Source organism: Ruditapes philippinarum, unplaced genomic scaffold (genome assembly GCF_026571515.1).
Source record: "Ruditapes philippinarum isolate M1 unplaced genomic scaffold, ASM2657151v2 ctg6341_1_1_1_1, whole genome shotgun sequence".
NCBI lineage: Eukaryota > Metazoa > Mollusca > Bivalvia > Venerida > Veneridae > Ruditapes > Ruditapes philippinarum.
The window spans coordinates 84,001-98,700 of NW_026866227.1; the positions used below are offsets into that span (position 1 = coordinate 84,001).

The following is a 14,700-nucleotide window of genomic DNA, read 5'->3' on the forward strand; positions in this document are numbered from 1 at the left end:
TAGAGTCAGTGAGCTCAATAGGTAGAGCGTCGGACTGTGAATCGGGCGACCCTGGTTCGATTCCTGTACGGTGTAGATCACTTTCTTTGTAATTTATCATGAAGATTTGCACTATACCTTTGCTCTGGCATGTAGAGAAGTTATCAGTTCCTTGCGAAAGTGAAGGCAATCAGTACTGGTGAACTGCTTGACAGCCTGTTCAGGAACGATGCGGTGGCTGGTAAATTCAATGTTGCTTACTGCCGTGATCAGAAGTGAAAATTATCAACTCAACCACAAGCAATTTGGAACGTCGACGGTTATACCAAGGGACTTGCTTGTGACCCGTTCAGATTGGAATTGTGTGTAATTGGCTCTTTGCAGGACTAACTTTGAATTTCATGAAACTAATAATATGTATAGTTGTTTTGTGTACAACTATATTTTAGAGACATGTTAACTATACAGAAAATGATAATTATTCAAAGCATATTTCCAGCAAACTTGGAAATCACGTCGAGACGGCATTTTTAAACGCACATTATGCCTAAGAAACAAATGAATTTTTACTTCTTTACAATGGGCAAACATGAATTTTATAATGTTTAGATAATGGTTTTAGAGAATATAAGATGCTTTTACCTGAATAAAGTAGCGATAAATGTGAAACAATTTGTCATGAAGGTAGCAAAATGTTAACAAAGTGCATGTTGTATTTTCACTAATTACTAATTCACTATAACTGTATTTATTGCCAAAAAGGGAACATTAAAAAGCTTTGAGAAATAAGAATAAAAGTATTACGGAACCCACAATACCTGTATATGACAGGCCTCTTGTGACGGGCTTTAACAGAGTCGTTTAATTCAACGTGACCGGCTTAGTAGTAAGTATGAAAAATAAAAACATTTCAAAAAATATTTTTATTAAAAGTTGGTGATATGTTAACGCAGGAAAAAAATCTAGTAAGCAAAACATAACAAATTAGTCAATATGTTATTTAGATATATAAACAATTTAATTACGTCTAATGACATATACATAGATTTCTGTCAAATTCGAAGGACTTCATGAACGCCGAAATATATAAATATAAATTCTTAATTCAGTATTAACGTAATGCTCTATAAGGATTTGGGATCCATTATCTTTTATTGTGACAAAAAAAGCAAAATTAAAATGTCAACAAAAATGTGATTTTTAATTAACAAAAAGGCACAGCTATATACAAAATTACAAATTGCTAATACAAAACTGGTCAATTTTAAGCAGCGGGTTTAAATTTTTTTGTTTACAATTAATAAAAAATAATTATAAAAAAAATCTGTATTACACACCACTGTAGTATTTCGGAATCTTACTAGAGCGGCGCACTTGTCCAGTAGTATCGTTATGCTCAATTTTCCATTGTCAAGTTGAGATGAATTTACTAAATATTTCAAAAGATTGACTGTTGACTGTGATTGACCTATATTTAATATTGGAGAATGTTGAGTATAAAATATACTGCCCCATTGTTTTTATAAATTGAAGGCAATAGTTATACATTGTTTATTATTTCCGACGATTGTTATAGAAATGTTGTTGGGTCATTAAGTTATTTATCGAAAATAAACTTGAAAGGAAAGAAAATATGGGAAAATGATTTTTTTTATTTTGACATTCACCTGTTCACTAACTAGCTGTTTAATTTTGGATGGGCATAATGTCACTGTAAATAATTTATAATTGTTTTATATTATATTGAGAAATATAAAGTTGGATTGCTATTGAAAAGAATGCATGTATATGTCACAGTCTTTTAGGTGAAATTTTAAAAACCGAGTTCTCGATTGTTTTTTCCTATGATGGGCCTAGAACAAAAGATTATAAACACGCGTCAGGAGCCGACCGAGGTGATAAGATGAATGTCTGCAGCAGCTACAAATATAGTAGATTATTCAGTTTGTTTTATATAAAAAATTAACAGATATAAAAATATAGTGATATAGTTGTTCAATATTACATAAATATAATACAGTATCCCGTCCGTGAAAATTGGTGTACATTTCTTCTTTACAGTTTCTTTTCTCAGCTTAATTGTTGAAACTCTATGTCTACGACTGACAGTGCACTGCTGGTCCCATGCAGGCTCCATTCGCCAACAAAGGTATTTTGAGCTCTTAGATTTACCTTTTGTACTTGCGGTTCACCAAGTTTTTCACGTATTTTGTTCATAATTTTACGGTCATGATTCCTGAAATTAACACAAGGTCCGACACGGAGAAACGCTTTCACTTGAGCATGATTAATGTTACTGGCGGAAACATAATCAAAATTAACAAGGACGATCTTTTTACATCTGTTATTTCTAAAATTATTCCATGCGTATTTCCATTCGCAGACAGTTGTTGGGCGTTCATCGTCATCCGTATGGAAGTAATTGTTTGTCAGTATAACCAAAACAGCACGTGAGCGTTCAATTGCGTGTATAGCTTGATCCTCACGTACACCTCCAAAACAAATATCTCTATAGGGAATAAAAACTTTATATCCCAGCTCGGTGAGATAGTTGTCAAGATATTTATTGACCCAAGATAAACTATCATTATTGTTCTCATCTAGCGTAATATACACGTCATACAAAAATTCAGGGTGTGTCATATAATTATCCTTTCTCTTCCTTCTAATTTGGAGGTAAACAATAAGAACCTCGTATCTTAATTTATATATAACAACAGCAGACGCTATACAGAGGGCAATTATTCCTCCTATAATGCTACTGATCATTGTAACCAGAATATTCGGCTCCGAGCAATCTAAATCATCTACGTTAAATGAACTGGCTGGGATAATTCCTTTTCCTGGTACATAACAATAAAACTGACCGCTTTTACAAGCTTTCGATTTCAGCCATTCGGCAATCCATTGAGAGTCACAGTCACAATCTATGGTGATGTCATCAATGATGATTAAGCAAGCGTTCCGGTATTGAAAAGTTTGCGGTAGTCTAAGAAGACGATCATTGAATCTTAAATCTATAACTGCCGCCTCAAGCTGCCTTGCTATATTGTCATTTATTTCACGGATATCGTTATTACTTAAATCTAAGTTTGACAATTTTGACAAATACGGCTCATCAGGTATGTATTTTATTGCATTACCAGACAAATTCAGAGATACCTGTGATGAATATGTGGAATTTGGAATGGTAGGGAAATGTCGAAGAGCTGGGATTGCATTTGAACAGTCTATGATTAGAGTATCTTTGTTCGGTTCATCAACGCATGTACATTGTGGTGATTGACATCCTGAATCTGCACCGAGTGGACAAACTAAATCTGACAGATTCAAATTTGGAATAGAGACATCCATAAGCAGTTCTGGGGCTGTACATACTACCTCAAAATAATCCTGCCAAATAGCTTCAATTACATCTTTTGCCAACGACAAAAACGGCTGTAAAGCACAGTCGCATACTATTGGTATCCCCCTTAAGTCAAATCCGAAATCCCAGACTTTACCTAATATGCTGATGTCGTCTATATTCAGAAGCGATTCCAAATCAGGAAATTTTTGAAGGGAATTATCTTGAAAGTTTAAAAATCCGGGTCCATAAATTTTACTAGTATCCAATTTAAACTCGGCATGGTTAACAAATTCATTTATTTCATTTGATGCGGCGTTAATTTCACAAAACGGAAATGGTGGCATAATGTTAGACACATCAATAGTTTTTAACTGATTTTTACTTATGTCTGCATACAGTATGTGTTGATTTGTAGAGGAGAAAGTATTTGGTTCCAGCACTGTCAATTTATTACCGTCTAATCTTAGAGTTCGCAAATGTGAAAGGTTTACAAAAGACGTATTTGACAAGTATGAAATACTGTTGTACCGTAAATTTAACTCATCGAGCTTATACAAACAACTGATGTCCGCTAGTACTTCTATGTCGTTGTATTCAAGGTTGATAAGCACTATTCTATCTCTGTAGACAGAAATATTTGAAAATGAAGTAAACAAAGCTCCTAAGTTTGTATAGTTAACGTCTTTGCATAAATTAACTGGGAACTCTTTCATTTCTGAATGACTTCTGTATATCTTGTAAACGTTGGATTCCGAGGATTGATTGTTTGATAGCACAATGTTTTTTCCAGTGATTGACAACTCTTCTATATATAAATCAATTTCTTCTCCCATCCACGAGGTACACGAGTTGCACGAGCAACAGTTCTCTTCCGCGCTTTCGTCAAAACATTTGTTATCACAATAAAGATCGTCTCTGTTGTTAGACCAAGATGGCGTCCATGGCTTTGCGTTACCATCATTACAACCAAAGGCATTTGTTGCCAATGGTGACGTAATAATGATTAGAAGTAAGAAAATAAATCTTACTATTTTAAGAGCACACGTTCTTGTAAATCTGAAAATATAGAAAAACAATGTCTGAAATGTTTTAAAAATAAGTCAGTCATTGCTAACTGTACGGAAGAGGGAGAACATAGTCAGATATTATGACATACTAAAATATCATATGTAAAAGAACATTCCAATATAAAGTCAGAGAAAGATCGTATTCGACAGTGTCGTTTTTGTTGTGTCGCATTGAACAAAAAGTGACATTTAGGGATTCCGTTTGTCGGCGGCGTCGTTGTCGGCGTCGGAGACGACGGCGTCCCCTTAGGCTTGTCTGGAGCATAACTCAAGGTCACTTTTAGTCGGATTGACTCCAAACTTGGTATGCATGCTTCTTTTAACAACCTGAAGTGCAATGCACAAGAATTTTTACTCTGCACTTCTTAATTTTAGAGTTATTGCCTTTTGTTAATTTTCTTACTTAATAGGCTTGTCAGAGCGTAACTTGGTCACTATAAGTTTGATTGACTCCAAATCTGGTATTTGGTTACTTGTTAAAGACTTTATGTAAACTAATTATTCTAGAACATTGATATGGTATTAATCTACTTATAACATAAATACATATATATGACGTTTGAATCTGATACTGTGTTGACTTATTGAAGAGAACAGAACAGAACAAACTCTTTATATAACATTCTCATAAGTACAGTATGAGGAAAATAAAAAACAAAACAGATTAAATTTTGACATACTATTGAGTAATGGGGTGTTTCAGTACAAGGGGCGATTTTTGCCGTGGCTGACCATAAATGAAATGAGCATGGTTTTATTCTAAAGTTTTTCATTTATTTACGCTATTTTGATCGACCTTTATGTACATAGATAGATGTATAAAACATCAATCCCTGGGGGGGGGGGGGCAACACTACAATAATAATTACTGCTAACATGAGATCAGGATGACAACCTGTGAATGAATCGCACAATAAATTAGACTCATCGTCGAACTTAAGCTAGACCACTGGATTGAGAGATAGACACTTAAACCAATAGGCCATCTTTATCCTTTATTTTAAATTGAAACAGGTACTGATAATAGAATTTATCTTTCTTGCTTCACTTTCTTACTGAACAGTATTATCAGATTTATTCTCATTGATATAATACACGGCCATTTGTTGCTACTCCCTCTCACTGGCGAGGAATAGCAGGTACATTAAATTTTAGAGTATCAAAACCTTGGTTCAAATCCTGGCTCCACCCAGTGCTGACACTCATATGGTAAAATCCTCTATAATTGACCATGCACAACAACTTGGCATTGCGTGAAAACTTGTGTTATTTCCCCTGTTCTCGCCGTACAATAGGTTTACAGGTGACAGGAGCATGACTTTATACTTGTGTTTTCCTAACTTGTTCATGAAATTTGAATTTTTAAATATATCAGCTAAATATACTAAATTGCTTCATTTGTATTGTTCATAGACAAGACAGCAATTATTTCATTACAAATGTACCGTCTTAACACTTAACGTTAATAATTTGCAATACTTTTGTTCATAGACAAGACAGCAATTATTTCATAACAAATGTACCGTCTTAACACTTAACGTTATTAATTTGCAATACTTTGACATACTGGCCGGGCTCTTTATACTGGTGGCAAAGGCCAACCATTACAGTTTCCAGTAGCTAAAGGTTAATGTTAATTTCCTTAAAATGGTTTATTTCAACTTTGTAACTATAAGCGATTTATTCCAATTTTCATGCATGTTACATATGTATCAAAAATGAAAATAAAAATCATCTTATCAAAATCTGTTTACTTCTTTCTGTATTTAGCATTGTGAATATATATAAATTAAACAACATCATTATATAAATATATATAGATAAAACAACATCATTATATCAATATATAAACAAAACTGTATTACGTACCTCATTTCTTTTCACTTAAAAATTACCAGTTTGAAATATTATGTACAAGTAAGGTTTTTTTCTTTAAGTCTGCGTTAAAAAGGGAATTCACCAGGTTTTTACTTTCTCTCGTTACAGTGGCTTAATTATGCATAATTATAAGAAAACCAAGATCCTTATCGGTAATTAGAAACATGGCTTTACAATTGTAATGAGATCACATGAAAGCGTGATAATTATCAATGATTATCTATGGTGTACAGTCATTGATAATTGTACACTATATTATATCTATATAATGAACTAAATCCCCGTAACTTTCTTTATTTTAAATCGATCTACCATACTTAAACCCAGTTTTCAGCAATCGCGTACTCGAGTACGACTTTCCTTATGCAACCACTTCATCTGAAACTTAACGACTACAAAAATAAATTCAACTTAAGATTGGCATAAACTTTCAAACAAACTAATATGATATGCATGTAAATAAAAGCAACAAGTATCAGCATTTCCAAAAATATTTCGAATCGTCGTTCAGGGCTGACCGTTACAGTTTATGCACACGTTGTATACAAACTTTCTAAATCAATTTATGCCTCGTCCGGTTCTTTATTTTACAGATACTAGTATTCAAAATACTTCAAAAAATCAACGAACTTATTCATCATATTAAAATACTTTTTATCATAAAATAAAAAAGGTGATGTAGTATCTTTACCATACTGTTATCTTAGAACAGACTATAGCTAATCTATACATGTAACCTGGCTGGAATAATCCGTCAGTCGTTGACCAGCTACACTTGTAGTAAGATCGCTTGATCATATCATTATATTACTAGTCTTGTAAATAAACTGTATATATATATATATATATATATGTGTGTGTATATCGGACTTTGTTATTATACTTGACTTTATTATATAGTTAAAACGATACAACTGGTGGTAAACTAGATGTTCCCTATAACCTCTAGATCTCAGCAAGCAATATCAACACAATATCACAGGTGAGCAATACAGGTGATCTCTTTTTGTTATAATGTTAAATAATTTAGATTTACTCAAGAATGTCCGAATGTACACAATAGGCAAACGCAGCAACTTCCTGTGCTCGCAAGAAATAATACAGGTGGAATCATTAATTCTACAGTGATCGGCCATATATCGTACAGTTTGTCTATAACTGATATCAATCTAGCCATGGTTATACAGCTAATTATATACTACTCAACTGTTACTAAGCACCATATGTTTGAGTGTGATTTTTTTTTGGATTTGTACGAAAGTTATTAAATGTTGATTTACTGTTTTATCAATTTAGCTGAAGACCAAAGTAACCATATAAATGAGTTTTACGCTGCTTTTGTGCTGGAGAAGAGGATGACCCCTGCGCCCCCCTCTTTGAATATTTCAGAACATGCAGCGTGTTTTTCAAATTTGTTAAATTGGATTTTTTGTTTACAGTTTTAGACTAAATACCGTGTGTGTGACCCTTGACTATCAATGAGAGCTTGGCAGCGCCTTTTCAAAACTCCCTCTTATAGGTTTTTGATCGTTCTAACGGATATGGCTCACCATTGTTGGACCAACATGGGTCAAGCTCCTGGATGGTTCTGGGTTGCAGCTGACGAGCTGAAATTCTAATCTGCAGCTCATTACACGTGTGTTCTATTGTATTTAAGTCAGGTGAGCAAGTTGGCGAGTTCATGCGCTCAATAGACTCCTCTAGGCAGTCCAGGACCACCCTGGCCGAATGGGGCGAGCATTATCGGCCATTAGAATGAATTGATCGCCGACTACTCAAGCATACAACCTATTTGGTTGTCTAAGATGTCGGACCTGTCAATGTGCCTCTATTAAGAACAACCAGCTCGATTCGTCCATCCCAGCTGATGCCTCCCCACACCATAACTGGCCAACATCTGTAGCGGTCATGCTAAGCAATATTTGCAGCCTGAAACCGTTCACCTCGTCTTCTCCAGACTCTAGAACGTTTAATCGTGAAGTCTCGGCAGAACGTGGGCTCATCAGTGAACAGAACGTGACTCCAATGTTGCATGGTCAACCATGTATGCTCCATGATCCATTCCAAACGGGCCTAACGATGACGACACGTCAAGGGGAAAAGTTTGCAGGTCTTCCCGACCGCAAATTACCTTCATGCAGCCTTCTACATTCCGTATGCGTGGAAACACGGACCGCCACAGCATTAGTAAGGTCATTTCGAAGAGCAGTTGCTGTCGAAAACCTTGTACGACGAGTCTGAATGACCAAAAACTGATCCTGAGCTTGTGTTAGCATTCGCCATATTGAAATGACAGATGTAAGAAATGTAAGCCACTGAATTAAAATAAGCCGGTAATGTCGCCGTATAACAAAAGACATGAAATTGTATACCCCATCATAAACATGAAAATATTGGGGTGCATGCTTTCCATGCTACCTGGACGAATTGTAAAGGATTAGTCAACGCGAATTCATGTCAAAATAGAAAAAAAAGAATCCCTAAAAAATTCCAACACGGAAGAATTGATAATGTTGCAGGCTCGGTTTGATTGAGCCTGTTCATGGACGGTACTGGTAAGTGCAAGTTACCGTCCACGCCCTCTAGCACCGGCTTAAGCAGAATTAAACATTTAAACGCGAAAATGGTGAAATTTTCAATTTAAAAACACCCGCAGATGTGTTCATACGGCGGTTATCATGGCACGTTGCTAAATCAGAATTATCGAAAATTGGGAAGAAATCTGTTTTATACTTGTGATAATATAAAAATTAACTTATGGTGCTTAGCTTAAGTTAAGTAGTATATCTCTTTATACAAAACATAAAACTACGTATAATATCTCATTGATTTGTACAGCTCATTCACTATAGAAAACTTGAAACTACATTTCACTAATTGTGATATTCAAAGTTGAAAATGCCCGGTTATTCCCCAATATTATATTTCACCCAATCGAAAGATTTTCTATTATGTGTTATGATTTTATAACCTTAAGATATTATAAAGCTACTTAAATATTCATAATTGTCCATAATTGATTTATAATAGATTTTTTGTATTATTATCAGGTATTTGTATTTAAAAATCTCTTAACATAGTGTTTAGTCTCTTCATTATAGGAATAGAGGGCGCCCTCTATCGGGTAAATATTTTTTTCCATTGTCTTTTTATATTTAGAACGTCGTAGTAAATTAAAGGGATTTTGATATAGTCTAATGAAGGTGTAAATAAATTACTTTTGCTCAATTTGTGTTTTTTTATATTTTAATTTTGTGCAAAATAAAAATCGTTTAAACGCTGTAATCACAGATCGGTCTAACAGTGGCGCTAAACATCATTTTTTTCAATTTAATCCTAAAAATTCTACTTCTTTTTTGTCTTTTTCATATATTTTTCCGTTTTAAGTGCTCTAGTTTAATCGATATATTTTTTTTTAATTTTATCTTTTAGGGCTTTTGGACTTCAACGGAGCTCCTTTAAGTTTTTGCAATTTGAAGGCGAAGTTTTAGATATAGCTTTAAAAACCTATAGACTACACATTCAAATTACACAAAATTACATGACACATGAAATGGTAGGGCGTGTCTGGTAACTTGATACATTACTGTATCTGCTTTGTACGCTGTCTACACTGTCTTTTCAGAATATAGAGCTACTGGAATACTACTGTAAACTTTATTTGAAGGATTGAATTATCATGTCTTGCCGCCTGAATTAAGCAGTGTTGTTTATAATCGTATTTTGATAGATTGAACATGTCTTGCCGTCTGAATTTAACAGTGTTGCTCATAATCGTACTTTGTGGAGATGCATGTTGCAGCACATGTTTCTTTGGAGTTTGTTCATGGGCGGAATGGAAAACAGTTTCAACTAATTGCGGATCGTCATACTGCAGTCAACAAAGAGCGAGACAAATATGTTGTTTAGATATTGGATGGACTCATGAGACGTGTAGTCGGTATTGTCCGGGATCACCAGATAGTTCTCAGTCAGGGACCGGAGATTCCAGTACATTGACATGTAATCACTGCAGTAATGGCGGGTCTCTTCAATATTACGGACGGGCATGTGACTGTGTGCCAGGATACTACGGAACTTGTTGCCAATATGGTACGTTATTTAACGTGTTAATATACATGACACTTCAATCTCTGGTTCTATCTAGAACTACGGGGTGACCGCTGGTATAAAGCAAGCTTCTAAATCTTTCTATTCACTATACATAGCATTTAGTGCGGTATTAAGAATGTATTTTTTAGAAACAAAGTTGTTTATGGGAGTCTGATACGGCTGGTATTTGTTGAAAGGTAAGAAACTTCATATTAGTGAAGTCACAAACGCAATGGTTATTGATATTTTTTGTGATACTTATTATTTTAAACAACAAGAATATGTGTTTAAAATTACTTTTGTCCGATAGGATTGTAGTATTTCAATTGAATCTGAACACATTGACTCTGGTAAATCTGTCCTGTTTTACAATAATTTCAAACACTAATTTGACATGTAATTGATTTTTATTTTTTAATGAACACTTACTTATTTAAATAAAGTCTGAAATTGGTATAAAAGAAATGCCTTGGTCCATCAATGTTCAGCTTATGTTGATTCAGCTCTATCTTAATTAATATAGATTTAACATTGTATTTAGTTATTTGCATTAAATCTGAAAGTTGCTAGCTTGTTTTAAATTCTATCTAAGAGGGTTTAATGTTGATTTCTTTATCATCTTTTACAATATATCAGGTTTTATATTTATATCAGGATTTAATATATTTATAGTCCAATCTTTATGTTATAAAAAAAACCCTGTTGTCACAATACAATATGAAACTTCAATAAAAGGTAACCAATGAGCGAACATCTGAATATGATATTTCTATCGCGCTATCCCTTTCTCTGTCGCCACAATAAGTAAACCCTACAAAAACACTTTTCAACACATTTTCAACATAAAGTTTCCCAAACAATAATACAATACCTTTAATGGATAATGCATTCTTTGTTTAATATGTCAGTCATTTATTACAATAGAGATATACGAGTGCAGCAGTTCACCGTGTAAGAATGGAGGCACATGTATAGATAAAGTCAATGGATTCTTGTGCGAGTGTCCACCTAGACTCTATGGAACATATTGTGAAACTGGTACGTGGTGACGAGTTTTAGAATCAGTTGGTAATATAAAAAATAGTTTAATTTAAGACTACATACAAACCATTTTGAAGATACTTGTATGTATGTTCTATTTTCAAAAAGTATACTTCCTGTTTTTATACATTTATATTCAAACCGATTTATGGTCATTTAAAAAAAAACTTTTAAAAATCACACATGGTTAAAGTAGTCACTTGTTAAACATTTCTTCCCCAAAGTGATCATACCTTTTGAAATTTAGATTCCAGTATTTTCAACATAATTAATTCATTTGTATATCATATTGTTCTTGTAACGTCAGTTTTTTCCACAATAAACAATATAATTACTTTTTTAAATACCTAAAGTAAATGTACAACATAAACTTTTTTAACTTAATCTTAATTAGTCTGATTCGTGATCACTTTAAAGCAATAGATAGTACAGGACTGCAAATCCATATAAGTTTATGCATATATTTTCAGATATATGCCAACCTTCTGTAGCTGATATAGTGTTTGTCCTCGACTCTTCTATAAGTCAGACTGAGGATCAGTTTAAACAACAGCTACAATTCGTTGAAAAGTTTATAGATCATATTATTATTGGAGAGAATAATCTACAGGTAGGTCTGGTAACTTATTCCACTGAGGCTCATATAGACATTAAACTGAATCAGTACCAAGATAATGCCGAGTTAAAAGAAGCCGTAAGAAAGGTACAATACAAACCAGGTGCAACTTTCACTGACAAAGGATTGCGAGCTGCATTGGAGGTGTTTTGGATGGTGTCTCATATCAGGCCGTATGACAAGGTGGCTAAACGTTTCGTTTTTCTGCTGACGGATGGCTTATCGACGAACAAAGCAGAGACAGAGAAAGCCGCTGTAGCTGTCAAGGCAGCGGTTGATAGAGTATTGGCCATTGGTATGTGTATATATATATATAATCAAAAACTCAACATACACAATGGCAATTGTCTAAAATACCAAAATATATACCGTCCTCAACTTATCTAATTTACGAAAAGCATGTGACCAATACATTGATAAGATACGTTGCAACGACCTAAATATAATAAACTAAAAGACAGTTTTTCCTCTGTCATGAAAAGTGTAAAGAAAGTATAGTCTACCATTACTACATTGGTTACATAATAGTGAAAGCAATTTCGCTTCATACGATGGTAAAACATTTCATATTTATTTTTAAAACATGACATATTTATTTTTAAAACATGACATTTCTATTGTTTAACACTAAAGGTATAGGCCAAGAAGTCAGTCACAGTGAATTACTGAAAATCGCTTCCACTGACAACACGAACAATGCAGGGAAATTCGTCCACTCTGTTCAAAATTTCAACGCACTATACACAATAGTACAACAGCTCGTGCAGCTCACGTGCGACGGTATTTACAGTTATATCTCATTAGTTTGTTGTACTTTATAAATCAAGCCTATCCTTAAACATTTGTTGTGAAAGCACAATAACCAACAAAACAAGACGTTTCTTTTAATAAGGTTGTAAATTTTTCCTAAGAAATATCAGAACATAATGAAAAAAAAACAACATTTTTTTATCTTGTTTTAAATTGATGACAATCACAGATCACATAGTAAAACAGCATATAGTCGACTGATTGTACAATGATAGGATCATAAAATGAGCATGCCTTATTTAAGTTTTGTTTGTTTGTGTTTTTTCCTTTGTAGAATGTTCGTGGAAGACCTCTTCTAATATTGTATTTCTCCTTGATACATCCTACTCTATGACAAACGAAGATTTTCAGCTTGGGTTGGATTCTATAAAATACATCACAGAACAAATTACTGTAACTGAGTCAGAGAACAATACCGTGGACGTGTCACTTGTACTTTACGGTAACAAACTAGAAGTAAAGAGAGCATTAAACGACCAAAGTCCAAAGACAGACTTTCTGTACCAACTTCAAACCCTTGAGTTAGCTGAGGGATCTTGTAACATTGGAGGTGATGGGTGTCCAGATGCAGATCTTAGCCTGGCTTTGAACTATACCGTACAAAACGTGTTTGATCCCGATACAGTTTCAACTAATGACAGACGTGACTTTATCATTGTTCTCACCAATGGTAGACAGAATATAAGTGAGACAATAAACAATGAAGTTGACTTTGTCAAGGGAACAGATAAGACCATTCTTGTTGTGTCGCTAGGCACTGCTGAACATATTAGGGACTTGCAAGTGCTAACTGACAACGTAGGTCTTGTGTTTACAGTCTTGGACAAAGAAATGTTGTCTGTGTTAGATGTTCTAGTTTCAGAAATATTTTACAATACATGTGAGCTCACAAACGATTTCCTCAATAACGATTAAAATGATTATGTATATTGGTATTTTATTCCTGTAAGCTTTTAATATCTTCCATTCGCTTTATTCGATTGTGGTTCCCTTTTTTAAAATGAATTTTGCAGATAACTCTGAGAAGAAATCATTGATATAATGTTATTGATAGATCCTTACTCTGACTTTGTATTCGAATATAAATAAAAGTAACCACACAAATTGACATGTATTCTTTTGTTAACAAACTGTTTTGTGGTAAAATACTTATTGTAATGTACGAATCTAATAATTTAAATAAGACTGGTTATGGTCATATAGGGATTCATTCATTGTAAAATGCATTGATTATATGGAATGGACCTTATCACATTGAATTATTCTGTTTTAGCGTAACTACCATATTTGTAGTCCCATTTGTTTAGCATTTTGCCACAGTTTTAGTTGTGTACTATCTTTTATTATGTTAATATAGACCCAAAGCACTGAAAGTAATGGACATTAGCGAATGCCATAATAATCAACTCGTCAGTGCGCACCTGTAAACAATTCAATTGCAACTTTTCTGCGGTATTTAGCACGTGAATAAATGCCGACATGTTCCGATATCAGTCAAATGTTAAAATATTTATACTGGGATGCATTGTATTCTCAAGATAATTGAACAAATGTCAATTACAGGCACAATTTATTGATAAATTTGAATTCCGTCCGAATTATTTCAATATCAATACACATAAGAGTAGTCTGTTTAAAACGGTAATGTAAGGGGTTCCGTTAGGACCAGCGCGTTTTCTCTTTGAAGTTTCACTTTTCCATAATAAGAGTTTATAGGTACACACATTAGTGTCAGGACTGTAACTTTGTCATGCATTGAAGGATTTTAGAATAACTTGGCATAAATACCAGCCACATTGGAGACGATATGTCGAGTTCAAAAACCCTGTCCCTTCCTTCAAGGTCAATGTCACATTTCTATTGAAGGT

At 33.9% G+C, this 14,700-nt stretch overlaps 2 protein-coding genes across 4 annotated transcripts; one reads left to right on the forward strand and one right to left on the reverse strand.

The window, feature by feature from the left end:
• Positions 1 to 967: 967 nt before the first annotated feature.
• LOC132731838 (uncharacterized) lies at positions 968 to 6,696 on the reverse strand. Its single transcript, XM_060718115.1, has 2 exons — positions 6,265 to 6,696; positions 968 to 4,384 (listed from the first exon to the last, which is right to left on the reverse strand). The coding sequence occupies exons 1-2, from the start codon at positions 6,267 to 6,269 to the stop codon at positions 2,050 to 2,052; spliced, it is 2,340 nt and encodes a 779-aa protein (XP_060574098.1). The 5' UTR covers positions 6,270 to 6,696; the 3' UTR covers positions 968 to 2,049.
• A 486-nt stretch (positions 6,697 to 7,182) lies between these two features.
• Positions 7,183 to 13,940, forward strand: LOC132731835 (von Willebrand factor A domain-containing protein 2-like). Of its 3 annotated transcripts, none has more exons than XM_060718111.1 (6): positions 7,183 to 7,255; positions 9,899 to 10,365; positions 11,290 to 11,403; positions 11,877 to 12,317; positions 12,656 to 12,802; positions 13,107 to 13,940. In XM_060718111.1, the coding sequence occupies exons 2-6, from the start codon at positions 10,011 to 10,013 to the stop codon at positions 13,745 to 13,747; spliced, it is 1,698 nt and encodes a 565-aa protein (XP_060574094.1). In that variant the 5' UTR covers positions 7,183 to 7,255; positions 9,899 to 10,010; the 3' UTR covers positions 13,748 to 13,940. The 3 variants fall into 3 exon arrangements, with proteins under 3 accessions (XP_060574094.1, XP_060574093.1, XP_060574095.1); XM_060718110.1 differs by lacking the exon at positions 7,183 to 7,255 and adding an exon at positions 9,243 to 9,397; XM_060718112.1 differs by lacking the exon at positions 7,183 to 7,255 and adding an exon at positions 9,417 to 9,476.
• The last annotated feature ends 760 nt before the right edge of the window (positions 13,941 to 14,700 follow it).

Bases quoted from the DNA above. Each gene is read 5' to 3' on its own strand.
- LOC132731835 (XM_060718111.1), top strand. From the start codon at position 10,011: ATGTCTTGCCGTCTGAATTTAACAGTGTTGCTCATAATCGTACTTTGT. The intron at 12,318-12,655 runs GTATGTGTATAT...TTAACACTAAAG, and splicing joins TGATAGAGTATTGGCCATTG to GTATAGGCCAAGAAGTCAGT. The intron at 12,803-13,106 runs GTATTTACAGTT...TTTCCTTTGTAG, and splicing joins CGTGCAGCTCACGTGCGACG to AATGTTCGTGGAAGACCTCT.